Below are 18,256 nucleotides of genomic sequence, written 5' to 3' on the forward strand. Positions count from 1 at the left end.
ACTGGAGGTCCTCCTTGGGGGCCGTCCTGAGCCCAAGCATGACCCAAGGCAGTTTGTCGACCCAGCGGTCGTCCTTGAGGGTAGCCCGCAATGCGGCCTTCATCGAGCGATGGAACCTCTCAACCAATCCATTAGAGTGAAGGTGATACGCTGTGGTGCGATGGAGCCTCACCCCTAAACCCGGGGCGATCTCCTCCCAGAGCGCTGACGTGAATTGCGGCCCTCTGTCCGAGGAGAGGTCAGACGGGATATCAAAGCGGGCGACCCAGGTTCCGATGAACGCTCGGGCAACCTCAGGCACTGTCGTGGACGAAAGCGGGATGGCCTCTGGCCATCACGTGGTCCTGTCGACCATGGTGAGCAGGTATGTGAAACCACAGGAGGGGGGTAGGGGGCCTACCAGGTCCACATTCACGTGGTCGAACCTCCTCTCAGGTACCGTGAAAGGTATCAGGGGCGCTTTGACGTGCCGGAGCACTTTGGAGCGTTGGTACTCCACACAGGTGTCAGCCCAGTCCCTCACATCCTTTTTGAGTCCATGCCAGACAAACTTTGCCACCACCAACCTCTGTGAAGGCTTTCTGCCAGGGTGAGACAGCCCATGGACTGCGTCGAAGACCCGCCGCCTCCAAGCCGTCAGAACGATGGGTTGGAGCTGACCCGTAGAGACGTCGCACAGGAGCGTGGCGCCGGCGTCGTCGAAAGCCACATCTTCCAACTGCAGCCCTGTGTCGGCGGTCCTGCATGCCTGCACTCCTGGGTCGGCGGCCTGGTCAGCCGCCATCTGGCTGTAGTCGAGTCCCAAATGGGTGGCACCAGCGATGGCCTGGGAGAGACAGTCGGCGACCGGGTTGGACTTCCCAGCGACATGCCTCACGTCTGTGGTAAACTCAGAGATGTAGGCCAACTGTCGCTGCTGGTGGGCTGACCAGGGCTCTGCCACCTTGGCCACCGCGAACACCAGCGGTTTGTGATCGACGAAAGCCGTGAACTGACGGCCCTCCAGCAGGAAACGGAAGTGCCTAACAGCGAGGAAAAGGCCAAGCAGCTCACGATCAAAGCTGCTGTATTTGCGCTCTCTCAGGTTCAACTGCCGGCTGAAGAAAGCAAGCGGCTGCCACGCGCCGCTCACCCACTGCTCGTAAACCGCGCCGACAGCGTAGTCCGAAGCATCCGTCGTGATGGCGATGGGAGCTCCAGACACAGGGTGTGCCAGCATCGCCGCGTCAGCCAGGGCGGCCTTCACATCCTTAAAAGCCTTGTCCCTCTCTGCAGACCAGTCCACGGCGTGTTTGGGGGCTGTGCCCTTCAGAGCCTCATATAGGGGGCGGAGGAGATCGGCAGCCCGGGGGATGAACCGGCGGTAGAAGGACACCATGCCAATGAACTCCTGGAGGGACTGGGCCGTGTGTTGGCGTGGATAGTCTGCGACGGCCTCCACCTTAGATGGAAGGGGGGCCGCCCCGTCCTTGGTGACCTGGTGGCCCAGGAAGTCGATGGTGCTCAGACCAAACTGGCATTTGGCCGGGTGAACTATCAACCCGTGCAGGCTGAGCCTCTTGAAAAGGGCTCTGAGGTGGGACAAGTGCTCAGACACGGAGGCGCTAGCGACCAGGATGTCATCCAGGTACACAAAGAGGAAAGGCAGGTCCCGCAACACTGAGTCCATGAGGCGTTGGAAGGACTGCGCAGCGTTCTTGAGCCCAAATGGCATGCGCAGGAACTCGAACAGTCCGAACAGAGTTGTCACAGCCGTTTTGGGGACATCAGCGGGATGGATGGGCACCTGGTGGTATCCACGGACGAGGTCCACCTTGGACAAGATCACTTTCCTAGCCAGGTGGGCAGAGAAATCTTGGATGTGAGGGACCGGGTAGTGGTCCGGTGTTGTTGCGTTATTGAGCCGACGGTAGTCACCACATGGACGCCACCCACCGCCAGGCTTAGGCACTATGTGGAGGGGTGAAGCCCATGGGCTGCTGGAGCGACGGATGATGCTGAGGCGCTCCATGTTCTCAAACTCCGCCTTGGCGACAGAGAGCTTGGTCGGGTCGAGGCGCCGAGCTGGTGTGGTGCTCAACCCCATGTTTGGTCATAGATGACGAGAATGTGGGCTGAGTGAGGTCAGGGAACTCAGAGAGAAGATGGAGAAACACGTCCTCATTGGAGAGCATGCTGGACAGCCTGACGGAGCCTGTATCGCTGAATGTACACGCATGTGAAGCGAAGGTGACGGCGTCAATCAGGCGTCTATTCCTGACGTCCACCAGCAGCCCATGAGCACAAAGGAAATCTGCACCGAGGAGGGGAAATGCCACGTCGGCGGTGACAACATCCCAGCTGAACCGCTGTCCGTTAAAACACATGTCAGTGTGCCTCGTGCCGTACGTACGGATAGAGCTGCCGTTAGCAGCTTCCATGGGAGGGCCATGAGCGCCCGACAGGGCGTCCACCCTCGATGCAGGTACGACACTCCTCTGCGCCCCAGTGTCGCATAGGAAACCCCGCCCCGAGATGGAGTCTCGCAGGAAAAGTAGCCTGTAGTCCTCCACGCCGACGCTCATGGCCACTAGTGAGCGCCGGCCTTGGCGTTTCCTGACGAGCTGAGATTGTACGGGGAGGTGCACTTTTTTGCCTTGGCCCCGAACTTTGCATGGTAAAAGCACAGGCCGGGCTCCTGTCTCCGACCGGGGGTTGCCGCGGCGACCACCATGGAGTCACCAGGTGGTGGTGTGTGGGGATGGGCAGGGGTGAGCGCGGACGCGCAGTGCTGCTGTTGGCTGGCCAGGAAGAACTTGTCAGCTTCTTCAGCTAGCTTGCGGCAATCGGTAATGCTGAAGTTAGCCAAAGCGGCCCACACCTGAGCAGGCAGGTGTCCCAGAAACTGTTGGACAAAGAGGAAATCAGGTGTGTGCGCTGGTCCCAGCAGATTCAGCATCTTGTCCATGAGCTCGGATGGCTTGCTATCACCCAAGCCTTGCAGAGAAAACAGACGGTGGGCCATCTCGGCGTCGGACAGTTCAAAAATCTTCAAGAGGTGGTCTTTGAGCCCCTTGTATTTGTCTGCCGCCGGAGGATTTGTAAGGAGACTCACCACTCTAGTTGCAGTCCAACCCCCAAGCGCCGATACCACGTAGTAGTATTTAGTAGCATCATTCGTTATTTTGCGGATAGCAAACTGCGCTTCCGCCTGGGCGAACCATGTCGTTGCCGATGACTCCCAGAACTCTGGCAGTTTGAGAGAAACCGCGGTGATTTCGTCAACCATGTTCGTTCGAAAGATTGTCTCTGATAACTACCAAGAGACAAACGTCGGGGTCACCAGTGTAGAGGAGCTCAAGCAGGAGTCGGGAAAACTTTCTCTTTCGGCTACACAACGTGCACCATTTATATCTTCCACCATTACAACAACAACACAAACCCGCGCAGCGGAAGTGTGTCACTGCAAACCCGAACCGAGAAAACAGCAGCTGTAAACTAACGTTCCTACTAGCTCAATAAGGGGAATTATGTATCCCCATAACCACTACACAATCGTGAATATGAACAAACATCCGTTAATTTAACTGGAAAATAAAGCCATTGTAAATGATAAAGCAGTTACATACTACTACTACTACTACTACTACTACTACTACTACTGCTGCTACTACTACTACTGCTGCTGCTGCTGCTACTACTTTCGGCTGCTCTCGTTAGGGGGCGCCACAGCAGATCACCAGTTTCCATTTCTTCCTGTCCTCTGCGTCTTCCTCTGTCACACTAGCCACCCGCATGTCCTCCCTCACCACATCCATAAACCTCCTCTATGGCCTTCCTCTTCTCCTCTTTCCTGGCAGCTCCATATTCAGCATCCTTCTCCCAGTATACCCAGCATCTCTCCTCCACACATGTCCACACCATCTCAACCTTGCCTCTCTTGCTTTGTCTCCAAACCGTCCAACCTGAGCTGTCCCTCTAATATAATCGTTCCTAATCCTGTCCTTCTTCATCACTCCCAATGAAAATCTTATCATCTTCATCTCTGCCACCTCCAGCTCCTCCTCCTGTCTTTTCGTCAGTGCAACTGTCTCCAACCCATACAACATAGCTGGTCTCACAACCATCTTGTAAACTTTCCCTTTAAACTCTTGCTGGTACCCTTGTGTCACACATCACTCCTGACACTCTTCTCCTCCCACTCCACCCTGCCTGCACTCTCTTCTTCACCTCTCTACTGCACTCCCCGTTACTTTGGACAGTTGACCCCAAGTATTTAAACTCAAATGCCTTCATCACCTCTACTCCTTGCATCCTGTCCATTCCACTGTCCTCCCTCTCATTCACGCATATACAGTGGCTTGCAAAAGTATTCATACCCCTTGAACTTTTCCACATTTAGTCACGTTTCGACCACAAACATAAATATATTTTATTGGAATTTTATGTGAAAGACCAACACAAAGTGGCACACAATTGTGAAGTAGAAAGAAAATTATACATGATTTTAAAATGTTTTACAAATAAAAAACTGAAAAGTGCAGTGTGCAAAAGTATTCAGCCCCCTGAGTCAATACTCTGTGGAACCGCCTTTTGCTGCAATTACAGCTGCAAGTCTTTTGGGGTATGTCTCTACCAGCTTTGCACATCTAGAGACTGAAATGTTTGCCCATTCTTCTTTGCAAAACAGCTCAAGCTCAGTCAGATTAGATGGAGAGCGTTTGTGAATGGCAGTTTTCAGATCTTGCCACAGATTCTCGATTGGATTTAGGTCTGGACTTTGACTGGGCCATTCTAACACATGAATATGTTTTGTTTTAAACCAGTCCATTGTAGCCCTGGCTTTATGTTTAGGGTCGTTGTCCTGCTGGAAGGTGAACCTCCGCCCCAGTCTCAAGTCTTTTGCAGACTCCAACAGGTTTTCTTCCAAGATTGCCCTGTATTTGGCTCCATCCATCTTCCCATCAACTCTGACCATCTTCCCTGTCCCTGCTGAAGAGAAGCATCCCCATAGCATGATGCTGCCACCACCATGTTTGACAGTGGGGGTGGTGGTGTGTTCAGAGTGATGTGCAGTGTTAGTTTTCCGCCACACATAGCGTTTTGCATTTAGGCCAAAAAGTTGAATTTTGGTCACATCTGACCAGAGCACCTTCTTCCACATGTTTGTTGTGTCCCCCACATGGCTTCTGGCAAACTGCAAACAGGTCTTCTTATGGTTTTCTTTTAACAATGGCTTTCTTCTTGCCACTCATCCATAAAGGCCAGATTTGTGCAGTGCACGACCAATAGTTGTCCTGTGGACAGATTCCCCCACCTGAGCTGTGGATCTCTGCAGTTCGTCCAGAGTCACCATGGGCCTCTTGGCTGCATCTCTGATCAGTGCTCTCCTTGTTCGGCCTGTAAGTTTAGGTGGACGGCCGTGTCTTGGTAGGTTTGCAGTTGTGCCATACTCTCTCCATTTCCAGATGATGGATTGAACAGTGCTCCGTGAGATGTTCAAAGCTTGGGAAATCTTTTTATAGCCTAACCCTGCTTTAAACCTCCCCACAACTTTATCCCTGAACTGTCTGGTGTGTTCCTTGGACTTCATGATGCTGTTTGTTCCCCAATATTCTCTTAACAAACCTCTGAGGCCGTCATAGAACAGCTGTATTTGTACTGAGATTAGATTACACCCAGGTTGACTCTATTTAGTCATTAAATCAACATTCGATCATTCGGCAATCATCAGGCAACTTCTGAAGGCAATTGGTTGCACTCAGAGAAAAGGGGGCTGAATACTTTTGCACACCGCACTTTAAAGTTTGGTATTTGTAAAAAAAATTTGAAATCATGTATGATTTTCTTTGTACTTCACAATTGTGTGCCACTTTGTGTTGGTCTTTCACATAAAATTCCAATAAAATATTTTTATGTTTGTGGTCGTAACGTGACAAAATGTGGAAAAGTTCAAGGGGTATGAATACTTTTGTGCATACCTCCACCTCTTCAAGCCCTCCTCAACCTGCACCCTACTCTCACTACAGATCACAATGTCATCCACAAACATCATAGTCCACGGAGACTCCCGCCTGATCTCGTCCGTCAACCTGTCCATCACCATTGCAAACAAGAAAGGGCTCAGAGCCGATCCTTGATGTACTCCCACCTCCACCCTGAACCCATCTGTCATTCCAACCGCACACCTCACCACTGTCACACTGCCCTCATACATATCCTGCACCACTCCTACATACTTCTCTGCAACTCAGCACCCTGTCGTATGCTTTCTCTAAATCTACAAAGACCCAATGTAACTCCTCCTGGCCTCCTCTATACTTCTCCATCAACATTCTCAAAGCAAACATCACATCTGTGGTGCTCTTTCGTGGCATGAAACCATACTGCTGCTGCTGATCATCACCTCTCCTCCTCTTAACCTAGCTTCTATTACTCTTTCCCATATCTTCATGCTGTGGCTGATCAACTTTATACCTCTGTAGTTGCTACAGTTCTGCACATCACCTTTATTCCAGAAAAGTGAATTAAAAATGTAAAAAAAAATAATTCAAATTTTAAATTTTAAAATTTCAAGTTAAAAATTCTTGAAAGTTACGAAGATTACTGTCAAATTCAATTCATACTGACAAGCCCTAATGCATTGTTCTGTTGGGTATGGCTGTACATTTTAATATTCATGAGCACCCAAACCAGTCAGTGTCAGTTAGCTGTGATGCTAGCACCGCCACACTTGAAATTATGTTCACATCAGAATCAGAATTATTTTTATTTGGCCATGTATGTTTACACATACATGGAATTTGACTTGGGTTTAGTGGCTGTCAGTGTACTTACATATTATAACAGCACAACAATCTTCATGAATATATACAAGGAATAACCATACTTAGCACAAAAAGTAAGGAAATGTGTGTTTGGTAGGTTATTTCTTTGTTGTAACAATGCTTCTTGGCAGTAAATCTTATACCGTTGGAAAGCCTGTTTATCTCCCTTTAAATGGCGCCACATGTGTAAGGAACCTGCATTTGTGGGATGAGCAGCAGAGCTGAGTATGTGGGTTGCGCCCATGAAAAATTTGCCAAATCTTCTCTGCCAATGCCAAACAGCTTATTTTGCTGTTGCTATTGACTCTTGTTTTGAACTTCTGGTACCCCGGGTGCTGACCATCAGCTGCCTGATATAAGCTTTATTGCCCAGAAGCATTGTTACAACAAAGAAATAATCTACCAAACACACATTTCCTTACTTTTTGTGCTAAGTTTATATACAGGTGAAACAGGAAGGCAATAGTGCAGTGGTGCAGAGTGCAAAGATGCTGGAATAAATATGTCCGCAGGTTACTCATATACATGAGGTAGGCGGGCATGACAGAATATGTAGGACTGCGTACTTTATACAGTATATACAGTGTGCCTCGGTTTATTATGACAATGTTAAGTGGTCATCTGAGTGACAGCCTGTGGAAAGAAACTGTTCGTGTGTCCTGATGCACGCACAATAATCCAAGTAAGGATTGGGAGATGTTTCATCACTCATCTAAGTGACCTCTTCTTGGAAGAAGTCACTGAGATGCCCTGGAAAAGTCAGTATTTGTTCTGCTGAGGAGCACCAGTCCGTCCGTCTTGTTGGCCAGAGAGTGGACATTTGCCAGGTGGTTTGACAGGAGCACAGGTCTAGATCCCTGCTGTTGCAGTTTAGCAAGTGCTCTGGGTTGGTTCCCCATCGTCTGCTCTGGCAGAGCCCATAGAGAGCTGCTGCTCCTCCAAGTTACAGCTAAGTAAACCTTTACGGTTCAAGAAAAAGCGATACAACAGTTTTAGCAGTGGAGAGTTGGAGGTTTAAAAGTTCTTCCCTGCTGAATGTGATCAGAGAGTCAGGCAGTTCAAGCCCAGGCTGACAAAACCTACTGTTGGCTATCCGTCCGTCCGTCCGTCTGTCCATCCATCCATCCATCCATCCATCCATCCATCCATCCATCCATCCATCCATCCATCCATCCATCCATCTGTTGGCTACTAGTTAATTAATACAGGCTCTACTGATCACTAACCTGACATTTGTGCGGAAAGTTTCACTTCTTTGTTATCAACAATTTAGCATTTTAGTCCAACAGACCGATTCTGAGTGAATCTGCACTGCTGATGTTGAGCAGCAAGAGCTGTGTTGCAGGTTCAGCGTTCACCTGCAAGTCAACCAGCACCCAAGAAAACGCTTCACATCCTCATTCTCCTTACATTTTAGCTGTTCTCAGGCCTCCACTTTTTATGCACTTTTAAAACTTTTTTTTTACATTTAAGGAGATTTAATGAGAAACTCACCAAGTCAATTTATTGCTTAAACAGTACATTTGTTTTTTACAGGCCTGTTTTCTTTTCTTCCCAGATTTAAAATCTTCTCTAACCAGTCAGCGCTGGAATCTCTGGCTGTAAGGGCCCGTCTGTCTGTCTGCCTGTTCATCCATTACTCTGTCTGTCTGTCTGTCTGTCTGTCTGTCTTACTGTTTGTCTGTCTATCCATTAGTCTGTCAGTCAAGTCAGGTCAGTTTTATTTGTGTAGCCCAACATCACAAATTACACATGTGCCTCAGGGACTTTACAGCAACACAACATCCTGTCCTTACACCCTCACACGGGATAAGGAACACCTCCCTAAAACCATTAACAGGGAGAAACAACAGGAAGAAAGTTCAGGGAGAGCACCAGAGGAGGATCTCTCTCCCAAGACGCACAACGTGACATGATGTTGTGTTTACCCACTTTACACAATACAACACTGAAAGAGGATAACACAATTATGATGGAATTATAAAATATATGAAGTACATGATGACCAGGATACCAAGCAGTGTGCAGACGCCACCAGAACAGCCCAGGACCCGACCCACACGGCCACTATGTAGGTCATGTCACCATGTAGACCTGACAGGAGGACAGGCTACACATGAACGTGGGATACGTACATCACATCATTCACATACACAGAAGAAGAGACAAGAAAAAACATTAGTCACACGTCAGATGGACAGAAGGATATAATGTTGAAACAGGATAAAAATGTATAAGATATATAACGAGTGTGATGAGGTGGATGCCAAGCAGCACCCTGGTGGCGACCACCATCACCATCGAGACCTGGTAGGAGGACTGACTGCACATGCACACAGGGGAGACTCAAATAACACCATTCACACACACAAGAAGAGAAAGGAAAAGACATCATTCAGACAGAGAGAAAAGACATGAGAGAAGAGAGCAGTTTACATAATCTATTCTCTATAATCTATACCTTATAATCTGTATGCTATAATCTATACTCTGTAATCTATACTCTGTAATCTATACTCTATAATCTGTACTCTGTAATCTATACTCTATAATCTATACTCTGTAATCTATACTCTGTAATCTGTACTCTATAATCTGTACACTATAATCTATACTCTGTAATCTCATCAGCAGAACAGTGGTTGGTAAATTAATTGTGACAGAAACTGACCCACCATGCAGTACAGGTTGTGAAACACTCAATTTACTGAAAACTAACTGTAGGTTAAGGCAAAAAGATGAGTTTTAAGTTTGGATTTAAAGACTCAACAGACTCTGATGGTCTGATGGCAGCAGGCAGGTTATTCCACAAGAATGGAGCCCGATAGGAAAAGGCCCTGCTGCCACCAGCTGACTTCTTTTTAACTTTGGGTACACACAGGAGCCCTGTATTTTGAGAGATGAAGAGCTCGAGATGGCATGTAAGGTTTAAGGAGATCAGACAGGTAGGATGGAGCAAGCCCATTTAGGATTTTATAAGTCAGCAGAAGCACCTTGTATTCTGATCTAACATGGATAGGAAGCCAATGAAGGGAGGCAAGAATTGGTGTAATATGGTCAAATTTCCTAGTTTCAGTTAGGATTCTAGCAGCAGCATTCTGAACCATCTGAAGACTTTTAGTACTAGAATGTGGCAGACCTGAGAACAGAACATTACAGTAATCAAGTCTGGATGAAACAAATGCATGTATTAGAGTCTCTGCGTCAGCCATGGACAGGAAGGACCGAATTTTAGCTATGTTACGTAAGTGAAAAAAGGCAGTCTTGATGATTTCTTTAATGTGCTTATCAGAGGAAAGGCTGGGATCAAACGTAACACCAAGATTTTTGGCTGCCACACTTTGTGAAACCACAGAGTTGTCGATTGTTATCGTTACTTGATCAAATTGGTGTCTGTGTCTAGCAAGGCCAATGACCAGCATCTCGGTTTTATCTGAATTTAAAAGCAGAAAGTTAAGTGACATCCAGTTTTGCACAGTAGCCAAGCAGGCCTCTAAGTTAGTGATTTGAGTATGATCATCAGCCCTTATAGGCACATACAGCCTCATCAGCATAGCAATGGGAATTTATTCCATAACTAGTATAATTTGGCCAAGAGGTGAAATGTAAAGAGAGAAAAGTAGAGGGCCAAGAACCGAGCTCTAAGGCACACCATGTTTAATGTCAGATAATTTTGATATAATATTACTATAGCAGACACAATACTGTGACGTGGTTAAATAATGGACTTCTTAGACACCCTTTCAGAGTTAACAAGTAAGCTTTTAATGACCGCAAGTCAAACAAGTCAGAACAGACACAAGTTTGTATGGGTCTTCGCTCTCTCCTTTTCCGGCCACCGAAGCGACCCCATCTACCTGCCTACTCTTTACCCTCATGGTGGGAAGCAGCATGTTATCTAATCTAGCTTCTCATAACGTCCCCATTACCTTCCACCACATCACCGCTATCTGTAACAGATATGTCCGTTTTTAACATGTTCCATATCCCACAACATAACCAAAACATCAACCGCTCAGTTGCATTGTGGGTAATATGTGAATGAACCTCGGGGCAGAAACACTAGTAGAATTCGCCACAATACGTTCTTCCAGCAGCCTTATTCAGATGAATATTGAAATCACCAAGAATAAGAATCTCATCAGAGTGAGTAACAAGGCCTGAGACAAATTCTTCAAGAAATGGTGAGTAAGAGCCAGGAGGTCGATAGAGTATCATGGTCTGGACTGAGCTGAGTCTATTCATGGCTGAGGGAGATGGACAGAATAAGAGCCTCAAAAGACTGAAATTTAGTTTCAAGTTTTGAAGTTAAATTGAAAATATACTTAAATATTAAGGTGACACCTCAACCTTGTGTATTTGCCTGAGCTACATTGGGCTACAAGCATAGTCAGGTGGGGAAACGTCATTTAAGAGAAGGAAAACATTTGGTTTCAGCCATGTTTCACATAACCCAATCATATCAAATTATTTTCAAGAATCAGATCATTGTAAGGCTTTGGTAGACAATGATCTGATATTTATGAAACCAAATTTAAGTATCTTGTTGAAGTGATCAGTAGTAGGCAGAACTTTAGAGCGCCCAATAGATGAAATATTAATTGGAATTAAACATCATGTCACCATGTTTAGTATGTTGGCCATACTAAAAAAATATTGTTCCTAGGTATGAATGTGTTGGCCCTGTGATGGACTGGCAGCCTGTCCAGGGTGTCTCCCCGCCTGCCACCCAATGACTGCTGGGATAGGCTCCAGCATCCTGACCCTGAGCAGGATAAGTGGTTTGGATAATGGATGGATAGACACCATGTACCATAGTTGAGAATTTTGAGGACCTATGCTTTGGATGATGTGTGGTCACATTTCTGATAACAGTAGATGTTTGGCTCTGTAGATTATTAGGTGATCCGTTTTACATTTCACCACCACCAGTAGTATGAATGAATATTAGATTATTGCGATTCACACATTTTGGAGAGGAGAGCTTGTGAGCAATACAGCAGGGAAGGGAGACAGTCACAATGTTATAGACCAAGCCGTCAGTTTGATAATCTACACTATGAGAAATTCCCTGACTAATCATAATAATTAAACTAGTTGATTCCACATCCGCACTAGATTTAAACCTAGCAGACTCTCTAATCACCTGCAACCTGCTGGATGATAAGTCCCTACTGTCAAACTAAATGTAAACAGCTATCTATATTGCTAGACAAAACAGAGGCGCTGTCCCCAGAAGGGTGAATGCCGTCTGCTTTCAGCAGGTAAGGGCGGCCCCAGAAAGAAGTCCAGTTATCAACAAAGCCGAATCCCTGCTCATTACAGCAATGACCTAGTCAGCGCTTCATTGAGGTGAGCCTACTGTACATCTCACCATTACCCCTAATGGGTGAGGGACCAGAGACAATTAATCGATGCCAACATGTCTTTGGCCGACTCGAGCGTCATGACTGGGCTAGCTTTTGTGATCTTTGATTACTTCATCCTAGCATTATTGGTGTCAACATGAATAAGAAAGTAGTGGTGCTGTGTGCCTGGGTTCCCTGATTCCCCTTCCATGATGCTAGCACCCTAAGATTATCCTCTATGTCAGACAATCTGGCCCCGGTTAACAGTGAACCAAGACTGGCAATGCTCATCTGTAATTGCGGGTAGAGGAGTCTCCTATTACTAGCATGTGTTGCTCTACCCTGTAGACAGGAGCGGGAGAGGCACACTGGCCTGTAGGACTACCAACAGGGCTGGTGAGATTTGCTGCCAGGAGAGGTGACTGCAGACGAGGCCACATGACCGATGGCTTGCTCTTGCGAGCCTTCCCACACCGGCAAATGGAGACAAACTCCGCCGCATCTGCCAATGAGGCTGAGCTAGTGCTAACAATAGCAGGCCTGCTATTTGAAAATCTGCCCCTAGAATCTAGATTGTTGTCGACATCACTGTCAGCTGTTTCTGGCTTCTGCCTTCATGACAGTCGGCTTTGTTAAATCAATAACTGATTTTCATTCTCTTGCTATCTCTTCTCTATAGTCTGCCCTATCCTCTTCATTTGTTTTAGAGATTTAGCTATTTTCTGTGCTTAGTTCACTTATCGCTAGATTCTCTAGTTTTCTTTCTTAAAGCACTCGTGTTTAGTAGACAGGCTATCGTTCCTAGCTTGTTACTAGCTTTGAGCTTAGCCTAGCTTAGCAGTTAGCTCAATCAAATTTGCAGTCAAAGCAGCCTCGTTAAAACGATGGTTTGTGGTGACTGCTCCGTAGTTACAGATAGATTGTCTCTACTAGAGAGACCGTGAGTTAGAGCAGCTGCTTTCGGCTAGGATTACGTTAGATGTGACGGGCACTCCAGATAGCCTTAGCCCCGGGCCTGACAGCAGGCCTGCTATTGTTAGCACTAGCTCAGCCTCGTCGGCAGATGCAGCAGAGTTTTTCTCTGTTTACCGGCGTGGGAAGGCTCGAAAGAGCAAGCCACCAGTCGTGTGGCCTGGTCTGCAGTCACCTCTCCTGACTGCAAACTGGATTTTGCCACTCACCAGTCCTGTTGGTAGTCCTACTGGCCAGCGTGCTTCTCCCACTCCTGTCGACAGAGTAAAGCAATGCACACTAATGATAGGAGACTCCATTACCCGCAATATCACCTGATGTTATTAATATTATTAAAATATCGCTTCTATGCACGCTATGCATTGCCTTTGTGCACTGTCTCTTGACGCCGATGTCCTATCGGACTTGAATCTAGCTTTTTTTGGCACTTAACTTGCATTGTGGCCTCCTGACTAGATCCTTGCTTGTGTTGTATTAACTCTCAGATGTACATCACTTTGGATAAAAGTGTCTGCTAAATTACATTGTAACATTAATATTGTAACGTGCATGGATAAGTAGACACGTTGGCTGCTGGCTGACGGGTCTGACCCTTTAGTCGAGCGGTTAGCAATGTCTCCCGCGGTGCGGGCAATATGGGTTAGTGTCCTGGCCGCGGCATATCCTGTGGTTGCCTCCCGAATTCGCTACAGTATATTAGACTAGAAGAACCCCGCTACAATGTAGCGGTTTGGTTATCCACCCATCTAGATCTCCCTCCTCTTCATCCTGCCAGCTAACCGCCTTCCCCCTGCCCCTAAACCCCCCCCCACTCCAACTCCCTCCCCCAAATGCTCAGAATCATGTGAAATGCCGAGAAAAGTGGTTTTTAGCCATTTTTAGAAAATGCATATTTTGCATAATTATGCATAATTATGCATAATTATTTTAATTTTCTGCCATTTTTCTGGTCCTCTCTGGAAAAATACCTACCACCTCCAAAAAAAATTAGGATCATAAGTGCATTTTTGCAAAAATGCACTTATTTTGCATAATGCCAAAACATTTCTAAGTCCCAGAAAATGTTTTTTATTTAGGTGAAAAAATCAAAGATGTTCAGAATCATCTGAAATGCCGAGAAAAGTGGTTTACCCCCCCACTCCAACTCCCTCCCCCCAAATGCTCAGAATCATCTGAAATGCCGAGAAAAGTGGTTTTTAGCCATTTTTAGAAAATGCATATTTTGCATATTTATGCATAATTAATTATGCATAGTTTTAATTATCTGGGATTTTCCCCTTACTCTCTGAGACAATACCTACCACCTCCAAAAAGAATTAGGATCATAAGTGCTTTAGTTTTCGGTCCTGCTATCTACACTAACACCACACACACACACATTACAAAAATATATGAGTAGATTAGCTTCGCCAGCCTTGGTTCACTGTTTACCCGGGACCAGAGTCTCCGACATAGAGGCTAATCTTAGGGTGCTGGCATCACGGAGGGAGAGTCAGGGAACCCAGGCACACAGCACCGCTACTTTCAGCAACACTGTTATTCATGTCGGCACCAATAATGCTAGGATGAAGCAATCAGAGATCACAAAAGCCAGCCTAGTCAGAATGCTTGAGTTTGCCAGAAAGATGTGTCAGCATTGATTGATTGTCTCTGGTCCCTTACCTGTGAGGGGTAATGATGAGATGTACAGTAGGCTCACTTCAATGAACCGCTGGCTGGCTCGTTACTGTAATGAGCAGGGATTCAGCTTTGTTGATAACTGGCCTTCTTTCTGGGGCCGCCCTTACCTGCTGAAAGTGGACGGCATTCACCCTACTGGGGACGGCGCCTCTGTTTTGTCCAGCAATATAGCAAGCTGTTTACGTTTACTTTGACACTAGGGACTTATCATTCAGCAGGCTGCAGGTGATTAGAGAGTCTGCTAGGTTTAAGCCTTCTGTTTAACAGCAGAGCAAAGACTCTGTTGTAACGTGCATGGATAAGTAGACACGTTGGTCCCTGACTAACGGGTCGGGCCCTCTAGTCGACTGGTTAACGTTGTCGCTGCGGAGCAGGAGACACGGGTTCGCGTCTCGGCTGTAGTGAGGGTTTTCGGGCTGCCCCCCGAATTCGCTGCAATATTTTTTCAACTTTAAATTTGACGACTTTTCCTTGAGTGACCCCAACATTAGAAAAAGTGAAACATCGTTTTTGTTCATATTTCTATGAAAGCTGTACACCACGAGGGTACTAAGATTGTCTTAGGGTCATGTTTGACCTGGAAGGTTTATAAACAGGTTTTTGGATCAGGTAAATGATCTTTTATCAACCTGAAATTTGATGACTTTTCCCAGAGTGACCCCAACATTAAATAAGTGAATCATTCTTTTTTTTTCATATTTCCATGAAAGCTGTACACCACTTGTAATATCCATAGGTCAGGATATAATGGTATGATCCAGTAATGGTCTAGTTTGGCACGACGCTAGGCGATGACGTCACTGACCTATTCTGGAGATTCAGGAAATGCACCAGACGGAAGGGATTGTGTTTGCATGGTAGACCACAGTAAACACGGAACACCAAACGTTATTTAATGTGTGGACATTGCTTCATTCGAGACACTGTAGAGTGGCCGTTAGGAGGCAACCCTTTAAATATTACACCACTAGGGTACTAAGATTGTCTTAGGGTCATTTTTGATCCTAAGACATGTTCGACCCTAAAAAAAGAGGAGTCTACCGATTAAAAGCAGTGTTTCTGCACTGTGAAGAGGGAAAACCCAGATAGTCATTCATCACAAAGTTTGTGATGAATGACAGGTTGTGTCTTTGTACAAAATAGATTTGGGGTTTAGAATTAAATTAAGTCGCTTTAATATGGAGGTTAAATGAAGGCGGGTCATAAATGGCCCTTAAGACAAGGGCGGTATACAGAATGTGTGGACAGCACATGGGTTAAATCTAGTGCGGATGTGGTGTCATTAAGTTTAATTAATATGTTTAGTTAGGAAACTTCTCATAGTGTGGATTATTAGACTGAAAGCTTGGTTTATAACATTGTGACCGTCCCCCTACCATGTTGTATTGCTCCCAAGCTCTCCTCTCCTAAATGTCTCATCTCATCTCATCTCATCTCATCTCATCTCATCTCATCTCATCTCATCTCATCATTATCCCCTTCTCCGGGGTCAGGTCGCGGTGGCAGCAAGCTAAGTAGGGTCCTGAGGACATTCCTCTCCCCTGCAATGCCCTCCAGCTCCTCCTGCAGGATCCCAAGGCGTTCCCGGGCCAGATTGGACATATAGTCCCTCCAGCGAGTTCTGGGTCAATCTCCCACTCCACCCTATCCTCACTCGTGAACAAGACCCTGAGATTCTTGAACTCCTTCACTTGAGGCAACAACTCATCCTCAATCCAGAGGGAGCAATCCACCATTTAGAGAACCATGGCCTCAGACTTGGAGGTGCTGACTCTCATCCCGGCCATTTCACACTCAGCTGCTGCAAACCGCCCCAGTGCGCTGGAGGTCGCGTTCTGATGAAGCCAACAAAACCACATCATCTGCGAAGAGCAGAGATGCAATTCTGAGGTTCTCAAAATGGACACACTCCTCACCTTGGCTGTGCCTTGAGATCCTGTCCATGAATCTCACAAACAGAATCGGAGACAAGGGACCACCTTGGCAGAGTCCAACACCCACCGAAAACATGTTTGATTTGTGCCGACAATGTCGACACAGCTCTCACTTTGGTTATACAAGGACCAGATGGCAACTGCCCCGATACCCCATTCTCCTGCAGTACCCCCCCCCACAGAGTTTTCCGGGGTACACGGTCATAAGTAAGCCTTCTCCCAGTCCACAAAACACATGTAGACTGGCTGGTCAAACTCCCATGCCCCCTCAGCACTTCTGCAAGGGTAAAGAGTTGGTCCGTTGTTCCACAGCCAGCACGGAGTCCACATTGTTCCTCCTGGATCCGAGGTTCGACATCGGTCGGAGCCTTCTTTCAAGCACCCTAGAGTAGACTTTACCAGGAAGGCTGAGCAATGTGATGCCCCGATAATTGGAGCACAACCTCTGGTCCCCCGGAGGGTGTGCTCCAAAAAGTTTGCTAGTTAATGGCCATGTACTTTTTTTTTTAAACTTGACCATTAACTAGCAAAACTTTTTAAAGACCTCAAGCCTTTCCTGAGTCTTACAATGCTAGACACTCTTCATTTATCTCTGCAGTCTTAAGACAGCTGTGGTCAAACCTCTACTTAAAAAACTACACTTCGGCCAGGGTCAGTGCCTCCAATCTTCTGTACTTTTCTAAAGTACTAGGGAGAGTTTTGTATCAGCAACTTTTGACCCATATAGAAGAAAACTATCTATATGAACCTTTTCAACTGGCTTTCAGAGCCTGTCACTCCACTTTAACTGCTCTGACCAGAGGGGTAAATGATCTTTTACTAGCTATGGACTCTTGAGTCCACTTCTGTGCTTCTACTACTGGACCTCAGTGCAGCCTTTGACACCATTGATCACTGTATAGTATTAGATAGATTAAATTGTAATTTTGGTGTCTCTGGCCTAACTCTTACTTGATTTAAGTCCTACTTATGTGGAAGAACACAATGTGTCTGCTATAGTAATATTATATCAAAATTCTCTAACATTAAATATGGTGTACCTCAGAGCTCCGTCTTGGCCCTCTGCTTTTCTCTTTGTATTACACCTCTTGGCCAAATTTTACGCAGTCATGGAATAAATGTCCATTGCTATGCTGACGGTACTCAGCTGTATGTGCCTATAAGGGCTGAGATGACCAATTTAGAGGCCTGCGTGGCTACTGTGCAAAACTGGATGTCACTTAACTTTCTGCTTTTAAATTCAGATAAAACCGAGATGCTGGTCATTGGCCCTGCTAGACACAGACACCAATTTGATCAAGTAACGATAACAATCGACAACTCTGTGGTTTCACAAAGTGTGGCAGCCAAAAATCGTGGTGTTATGTTTGATCCCAGCCTTTCCTTTGATAAGCACATTAAAGAAATCATCAAGACTGCCTTTTTTCACTTACGTAGCATAGCTAAAATTCGGTCCTTCCTGTCCATGGCTGACGCAGAGACTCTAATACATGAGTTTGTTTCATCCAGACTTGAT

The 18,256-nt window shown here is 46.4% G+C and overlaps 1 protein-coding gene across 1 annotated transcript in view; it reads left to right on the top strand.

Annotated features, from left to right (window-relative positions):
• Positions 1-18,256, top strand: part of pltp (phospholipid transfer protein) — a 188,980-nt gene that overhangs the window by 157,072 nt on the left and 13,652 nt on the right. The window contains exon 13 of the mRNA XM_056274220.1: positions 8,365-8,407. Coding sequence (XP_056130195.1) covers positions 8,365-8,407 — 43 coding nt within the window. The remainder of the gene's footprint in view (positions 1-8,364; positions 8,408-18,256) is intronic.

This window comes from Lampris incognitus, chromosome 2 (genome assembly GCF_029633865.1).
Source record: "Lampris incognitus isolate fLamInc1 chromosome 2, fLamInc1.hap2, whole genome shotgun sequence".
Lineage (NCBI taxonomy): Eukaryota > Metazoa > Chordata > Actinopteri > Lampriformes > Lampridae > Lampris > Lampris incognitus.